General features: G+C 38.0%; 1 protein-coding gene across 1 annotated transcript; it reads right to left on the bottom strand.

Moving 5' to 3' along the window:
- Positions 1 to 4,999: 4,999 nt before the first annotated feature.
- On the bottom strand, positions 5,000 to 7,078 carry LOC149934369 (uncharacterized). Its single transcript, XM_090153432.1, has one exon. It carries the CDS (start codon positions 7,076 to 7,078, stop codon positions 5,000 to 5,002), a length of 2,079 nt encoding a protein of 692 aa, XP_090009558.1.
- Between the last annotated feature and the right edge of the window lie 1,961 nt (positions 7,079 to 9,039).

Genomic DNA, 9,039 nt, shown 5'->3' with positions numbered 1-9,039 from the left:
GTTACGTAGTTGATGATTATACGAACTCAAAAAGTACATTTCGAAAAACATAACGGAACGATGTCAGCTATCCGCTTGTCTGATTTGTTAATGATCTTTCGCGATTACGAGCCGTCACGATTAAAGATGTGGGAAATTGCGAGAACGTACGACCCTATACACCTGGCCGCGTTGCTATTCTTGTTAGAAAACGTCTCCAAATCCGGCAAAAAAGAACCAGTTACGTTCGACACCGACACGTTGTATAGCTTTTGTAATATTAGCGCCGTATCGGTTAGAAACAATATTAGTTTACTTATAAATAAGACTCCAACATTAAGTGTTGACCGTGTGATGGTCGACAGGCAACTATTTTCGTCGGATCAAGATTTAGACGATAGTAGCAAAAATACTCGAGAAAATATAACCGTTATAGACCTAATGCGAAACGTAAGATCTAAATCGCGTAGCAAAGTACATACTGATCCATTGGTCGGTATGAGTACGTACGAAAAAGTAATGCGTCACAATATCGGAACGAAGCGCTATGGTCAGTTTTTATCGCACATGGCGAATTTATTGTTACCCGATAATTTGCAATCTGATAGAACCGATATAAAAGTAGATCAAGAGTCAATCACGCGCAAATATTTGCAATTTTTTAAGTCCGTGAAATTTCAAGATTGCAATAAAGACCCGAAAAGTTTTAGATTTATAACATTGCCGTCGTGTCGGCGTATATACGCTAAGCCCCACAACGTAAACAATGAATATATTACGCAACCGTTGTACCAGGGATTTCACGTGATTATGAATATCAACGAAAAAGGGACGAGGTGTTACAATAGATTCGGAGAATTACAGCAAAGATTATTGTATAATCTACACTTCGACATAAATTGTACGTTTGAAGCGATAATTTTGCCCGTAGATTATCTAAGCAACGAGCGATCGTGGCGTTATTGGCCATATAAACAAGATTTTGTCATTTATCCCGTAGATATGTTGCGATTTAAACAGACGGTTCTGATTGACACTCCATTTTCCGAGCGTATAAAGTATTTAAAATATGTTCGAAACGATCACGTTAGACCGACTTCGAACGACGCGTACTGGAGTACAATTGAATCCGAATATAACAAAAGCCAAGATATATATAATCCGATAGTCGGAGTGATTGTAAGAAAAAGAGATTCGCGATTAAACGATGTACCCATGGAGTATAGATTTAATCTAACGTGCTGTTACGATTTTATAACTAATTCTATAGTGAGATTAAAAGATACATCGACAACGCTCACCGCCTTTAATCGATTACACTTTAGTTTAGAAATGGCCGATTATAGAACGGTTTGCGTCGCTTACGGTCATGACGATAAACAATATTTCTTATGCGACTATAATCGCGCGTTGCAACAATTTGAACACGCGGGTACGCTGGAGCGAATAGTCGTCGATGTTAAAGAACCAACGTATAAGTCTGAAAAAATACTAGTCCTAAATAACAAAATAATACCAAAAGGAGTATTATACCTGAGAATTTATTATAACGAATATAACAATGTCATAGGTTACGAAACCAAAACTACAACGGGTAAATATGATTTGCCGTACAAAAATAAACTTATAAATAGATCTTAAATCTGGACTGCGTTAATTTTTAGATTTCGTTTTAATTTTATTTATATTTTGAGTTTAGGTTTCAGTTTTGGTTTCATTTTTTTTAGTCTTATTTTTAGTTTCAGTTTTAGTTTTATTTCAAGTTTTGGTTTCAATTTTAGATTTCGTTTTAATTTTATTTATATTTTGAGTTTAAGTTTCAGTTTGGTTTCATTTTTTTTAGTCTTATTTTTAGTTTCAATTTTAGTTTCATTTCAAGTTTTGGTTTCAATTTTAGATTTCGTTTTAATTTTATTTATATTTTGAGTTTAGGTTTCAGTTTTGGTATCATTTTTTTAGTCTTATTTTCAGTTTTATTTCAAGTTTTGGTCTCATTTTCATCGTCAGTTCTGCTTTTGGGTTTAATTTTAGGCATAATACTTATTTATTACTTAATAACGATTTGACAATACCTATAAAATGTCTCTAATTCTTTTAATTTTAAATCTGATTCGATACTTGTCTTTTTGTAATATATCTCCCCCCCTATCTCTCACTTAAACCGTATTTATGTGTAATTGCAAAATTCGATATATCGTATATTTTTTTTATTAATCCACATTTGTTAAATTATAATTTGTGTCTTGCCAAATAAAGCCCCTCTCTCTCTCTCTCTCTCTCTCTCTCTCTCTCTCTCTCTCTCTCTCTCTCTCTCTCTCTCTCTCTCTCTCTCTCTCTCTCTCTCTCTCTCTCTCTCTCTCTCTCTCTCTCTCTCTCTCTCTCTCTCGCCTCATTCCTCCCTCTGCGTGCGTACAGAAACGTTTTTTTTTTGATTAATTTCTTTATTATAACGAATACGAGACCAAAATTAAAATACAACGGGTAAAAATGATTAACCATACAAAAAATTACTTCTTACTAAAACTGTAATAATAAAAATGCGCAATGTTCATTTAAATATCGTTTGGTTTTATTACTGATTTTTTTTTACTCTCTTCATAATAGTAAATTGAGATTTAGACGTTTTATTTTTGATATTGCTAGAGCTGGTTATATCGTTAATATTTGTATATATTTTGCGTTTGTTTTGTAGTAACAAATTTGAATCAACCGTAGGTGTGTTTTCAGGTTCTGGCGTTTTCTCGTAATTAACATCATCCAACATAGCGTTTAGTTCGCCAACTAACCAAGAAAAAGTAATTTTTTCGTTAGTAGCGTACATATTATAGACTCGCGAACAAAAACGACTCGTCTCCATAACAAGTCCAGGCGCCACTTCTTTGATAAAGTATTGTCGCTTGTTTTCCTGAAGTTTCGCGTTTACTTTCGCTTTACTCTCGATATACGTCGAGCTTGGTGTCGACATGGAATAGCTATTTCTCAGTCCCACCAACCCAACGAGTACCGTAACTTCTCGTTCTTGCGCCGGACTGTTTAAATCTAACACCATCATTTCTGGCGAGCATAAAATGAATTCGTGGACCCATACATTGCTGTCTATTTCATCGATACACGACAAAGCCAAAATCACGTTTTTATATTTAATTATTTTATTTATAGTAATGATATTTGGGTCCATTTCCGAAACGTCGGGCGGGTTTAAAATGACCTGTCTGCATTTTATAGCTTCGCGTATAATGTCGTCTCGAATAATTTGCTTGCTCGTCGCGTCTTCGCTCGTCATAAAATTAACAGCCTTACTCGCTAACGCGCGATAATCTTCAATTTTATAAAACACGTAATTTATCAATCGCGATTCTAATATATTCGCAGTTATTGGTATATTATTAACCATTTCGGGAAAGTTAATGATGCAGGAGATTAAATGCGAAATCATATTTGGAACTAAAACTCTGGTTATTTGGTTGGGCGTTTTAACTCTCGATACCGAAACGTACAGTCCCTGATACGTAGTCCGGTTTAATATCAAATCCAAATTGTCTGTAACGGTACACCCTTGGCATTTATGAATCGACATCAAATTTGCCGGATATATCGGATAGTTGTAGACGTTACCCAACCCGTTGTTGAGTAGAAAGTCTCGGTGTTGATCAAACATCACCGCGTGATTGCTGGTTTTATTCACTTTAAATTCTCCTCCAGAAGCGTTAGCCATCACAAGCGATCCGTCCTCGTTAATTTTAGCCAATAGAGCTTGCGAATATTCCGAATATTTGTATACAAAATACAATGATCCGACAACCAACGGGATGTAAGGTAGAAATTTATTGGGTTTTTTATTTTTCACGTATTCCAATACAGCGTTAGGCATAAACAATCCGTCAGGCATAAGCGCTCCACTTACGCGGCTCGCGTCTCTCGTTTTGGAACCATCGATATAATAAAACGACGTGGGATGATTACCGTTAATAACCAGCATGTGGGCGGTATCGGCGAGTTCTTGATGCGTAGCTGCTAAATGTATATCTGAAAATTTACTTTGCCGCATTAATTGCTTAGTAAATAACGCCGTCACTAGAGCGTATCCAAAATCGTCCATTTTCTTTTCAGATGAGAACCGCGAAATGTATTCGACCGTTCGATTGTATTCGATATCAGCGCAGCGCTCGTTAACGTCCAACGCAAATATACGATCCGTAAAGTGTTTGGCAATATCGAAAGACGAACATTTAATATGCGAGGAATTGTGAATGTTTTGCAGCTGGTTCTTGTCTCCGCAAATTATAGTTCCAATTTTATAATGCTTCATCAACATTAGAGTTAAAAATAGCAAGGGTTTTGGTACTACGGTATGTTCGTCCAATACGACGAGCGATTGACGAAAGTTTAACATTTTTGCGCGACGAAGCAAACCGACAATGCACGTTATAAACTCCACCGCGCTCAGTTTGCCACTTAGTTGCTGTTCCATAGATTTATATTCGAAGAATTGTAGATTCAGCAATTGCATTATAAACTTGGCCACGGTATATCTTACGGCGTTGTAGCGAAACGTGTACAGCAAATCGTGTTTATAGATTATAACGTTGACGGGATTTTGCCACGCGTGAGCGATACTCATCAATGTAAAAGTTTTTCCGGTCCCGGGGCCAGCTTGTATTAGAATCATGTCGGTTGGATTCTTAAACATGTAATCGTAAATGACTCGTTGTCCAAGATTCAAGTTATTCGGGTTATATATTTGACACTCTATCGCGTATTCTTCTTCGCTGAATTCTTTTTTATCTATATTGGTTCTCGATTGGCCCTTGTTAATCGGCCTCAAAGGGATAGATCTTAAAGGCGGCACGTTCGGCGTATCCATATTTACCGAGTGGTTCAACTTTATACTATAACGTACGTTTATATTTGATTGGCAAAAAAAAAAATACAAAACAACAATAAATACAAAATTGTTCGCGTATAGTAACCTTTTTTTCCCCCCAGCTACGATGCTCGTTGATATAAAGAAACGGTATACTTAATAGTTTGGTAGAAGGGCTCCTCTTATATTATACTTGTCAAACAAATCCACTAACAAGTCATTTTGTAGTTCGCAGCGCGCTATCGCGAGTACAATTACAGCCAACAGTAGAAATAAAACGCATAATATAGGCAATCCGATTATAAACAATACACCAGAAAATAACAAACTAGCGCCTGCGACGTAGTTTAAATATTTATTCACATCGACTCTTAGCATAAAGCGTTTGTTGTATTGTTCGTACGATTCGGGGTCGAACTTGACTCGCTCGGCCATAGCCTGTTTTTCCGCGGCATCCATTTCCGATTGGTTACCGTTCAGATTTATTTCATCGCCTTTATCGATACGAGATCCTTCGGAATTAATTACCAACGAGTCCAAATATATAATACGATCGATTAACGATTCAATTTGTACCTCCATCATTTCCTCTTCGCTCAAAATCAAAGCTACGAAATTGTCAAATCGGAAATCGGCGGTAGCTGTTTCTAAGGCTCGTCTAAAAGCCAGCTCTCCGTTTTGCATTACAATATCGGGCATTTCTGGTGGAAATAAGTTATTATAGCCGTATGGATCCCAGAAGGTAAACAAAAGACCCAACAACATCGTTCCGACTAAAATCCATCCAATAACGGATGCCGCGGCACTCAATATTTTTGTCAACATAACTGCCGCTTTAGCACCGACTCGCAAAGCCATAGACGTCACCATTTTAATACCTAAACTCTTTACGCTGCTCGCTAAAACTTTAGTACCTATCGATCCACCAATATGTAGAAGTTCTTTTCCGAGATACGACGTTAGTTTTTCTATAATTTTCTTACACAAAACCTTAAGTTGGTCTAAAGCGAGACTAGTAGCAAAATCAAATCCGACTTGCGCCCAAAACGTTGGATCTGTAGTTATCATTTCGAGCAACTGTAAAAACACTTCTTTCGCTTTTTTAGTCCACGACGTATCTTGTTCCCCCTCCTCATCGCCGCCAAAACGTTCCTCTTCAAAGCTCGAGTAACCGTCTCGTTTCGCGTCTAACGTTTTATTTGTAGAGTTTTCAGGTCGACCCATTTGCGCGAGCGTAAAACCAGACGCGTCTTCCGAGAGTATCTCAGCTCGCCGCCTGTAATTTACGAAATCAATTAAAGTTGGTTTGTCGCTAGATTTATGGCGTTCGCCGCCGCCGCTGGCACCACCGATATTTTTATAGTAAGCCGCTTTATTCGTTGGTGGTCTAGGCTTGGTATCAATTAGCTCGGGAACGACGAATGTCGGATTTATATTTTTTCGCCAACCATCTAACGTATATATTGCTGGTATTTCGGGTAAAATTGGTAAATTGCTCGGTAGATCGAATGGTTTGTTTCCATTTGAAAGTAGTCTTATACTCGACTTCGCGGTATTAATTAAAGACATTCCAATTACGGAATCTAAAACCAATTCCCATACCGTCATCGCGCACGATCCGTCTTTTTCCAAATGACGATCGTAGTAGTTACAATAGGCTTCGTTTGATTTATACGTAAACCCACAACCGTACGGGTTTTGACTTTTCGATCTACTAAACCCCGTAGGCATGTCGTTCAGTCGGGTTTCGTATTTCGTATCCGATCGGTAAAAGGTCTTTTCTAAATACGAAACCATGTTTGAATTGACAAGCCGACACGTATTATTATGCCAATTTAACATTGGCGTATCGGGCGCTCTAGATCCATCTTCGTCGTACGATATTTTTGCTGCTGTATTAAAACACGCCGGCTGGCATTGTATATCGTAGCTATCGTCGCCGACGTAATAGTAACTGGCTTTATTATTCGGAGTGCAGACGTCTTTTTCTTTGATGGGATTACACGATAAACGTCTGCATAAATCTTCCGTTATTTCGACATCTACGACTTTCGCCGCGTGTTTGACGGTGGAGGGTATATAATAATCGTCGTTAGTGGCATCGCGAACAGTCACGTTTAACCAAGAGGCTAAGTGCGGGGCCTTCTGATTTATCTTTCGAATTAAGCGAATTTTGTTATTGCTTTCCGCAAATTTTCCGGCCGCCCCGATATCGTCTTCCGTATAAGTAGACATGTCGTCGATACAAGAAATTATTAATATTTGCGACGACAGAATAGATACGACACTATTTACCGCTCCAACGTTCGCGTTGTCGGTAGACGGTACATCTTGCACCAAAAAATCTTCCATACTCGCAGCTTCCGGATATGAAGTGACCAAAGTAACACGCAATAATAATGTTAAAAATACGGACACGTATTTTCCGTCGATGCTTGGATATATGTCGTCCGGTTTTGTGGATCAAAATTGTATTGGTCCGCATTTTAATGATCGTTCGCCGTTAAACGTTTTAGAATGGAACGTGTTGTGGAAGCAGTTTAACGCCTATTTGTTGAAGTTTGGAAATGTAAGACCCCAAAACGCGGATTCGTCCGTAATTGAATTTTTAGATAATTTTAAAAATACCTTCCTTTGGCTGAAAAATACGTATTATTACAAAAACCTTCGTATCCTAATTAATGGTTTGGCATTTATCGATAGTGATATCAACAGATGCGACGAGTTAAGAAGCGCGCGAAAACGAGGCACCGACGAAGAACGATCGAAATGGTTGTATTACACTCCGCTTCAAAATTTAATGTACGAAACGTTATATCCAGGAGCCATTATCGACATGGCGTGGTTTAAATCCGATACTGATTCTGACGTAGTGGTGTTAGGGGTTTCGACATTCTTGTCAAATTTATTATCTAAAATCAGCAACGGAGGAATTGTTAGGCCGCTACTAGTTAAAACTAGACTGCCGACTGTCAAACGCGATTATACCTTGGCAAATATAACTACGCATATGTATCGATCTATCGGTCGCGCTGGATGTCGCGATATAGTCGATTCGGCGGAGAACTTTAATTTGAATCCGTACGCGCCTTCCTATTTAAATATCCATAATATAACGCGACCGGATTCTAAAAAGGATTATATTTTGGCGTCTGATATATCTAAGTTACTCGAAAATCCGAACGAAGAAAAAGAAGAAGAAGTAGTTCAAAATGCGTCCGCACCAACGTTCGAAATGGAAGATTGTAGCGATATTGACCTGTTTGAATGAAATGTTATTAGTATTCGCGTTTTATGTTTACTGATTGTAAATAGTATATTCTGATGTATAAAAGAACTATTATTTAAAACTTATTGTTTTTTTTGTTTGTATTGTTTCGGTTTTTTTTTATATGAACGACGGAATGGGCGAACCAATGGATCAAACTGTCACTTCAAATGATAGAACATTTACGTGTTCGTTGGGTTCGTGCGCCAATAATGGTACAAATCCGTTTTCAAACGAATCGAGCGGTCATATATCCATATCCGCTCGGTTTTTAGACGTAGATAGCATTAGAAATAATATTTACGAAGTAACAAGAGCTATAGGCGAAAGTATTAGCGAATACAAAGATTGGCTGAAAGCGAAAGAAAGCGAATTTGAAATTAAATTTACGCTTCACGAGGTGAAATCGAATGTCGCGACCTTCAATAAAGTAAACGCCGTTTTGGCTAAAATCAAGCAAGGCAAAGCGACTTTAAACTCTTGGTTTATAAATTTGCAAGAACAATCATCCGATCTATTAGATAATTTGGGTCGCTATTCGGAAGCGTCGACGAATATACGCAGTCTTAGCGGCGATACGACGTTGGGCGGTTTGCCCGAAAGCCCGGTGGCATTAGCTAAACAGCGTATTACTAAATCCAAGTCTATTCAAAAGCAATTAACTCTAGCTATGCACGCCGAAACCAAAATTAAAACCCAATTGGGCGCGATACAATCGCAAAGTGAATTATTTTATCGGGGACTTATAAAAGTGAAGAAAAAAACTTTAGATCTTAAAGAGTTGGGGCTCTTGATAGACGAGCTTTCTGAAAATGATTCGCCCTTAACTCGCGTACAAAAGAACCTAGCCAATATAATAACCTCGTCGAATATCGCGTTTAATTTAGCGACGGTCGATCCTCCAACGGTGACAATAAATAATCGCAAT

Source organism: Leiobunum rupestre, chromosome 7 (assembly GCF_980474605.1).
Source record: "Leiobunum rupestre chromosome 7, qqLeiRupe1.1.hap1, whole genome shotgun sequence".
NCBI classification, from domain to species: Eukaryota; Metazoa; Arthropoda; class Arachnida; order Opiliones; family Sclerosomatidae; genus Leiobunum; species Leiobunum rupestre.
This window is presented reverse-complemented; position numbering and strand designations above follow the sequence as displayed.

Coding starts and splice junctions, on each gene's coding strand:
- LOC149934369 (XM_090153432.1), bottom strand. CDS start 7,078: ATGTCTACTTATACGGAAGACGATATCGGGGCGGCCGGAAAATTTGCG.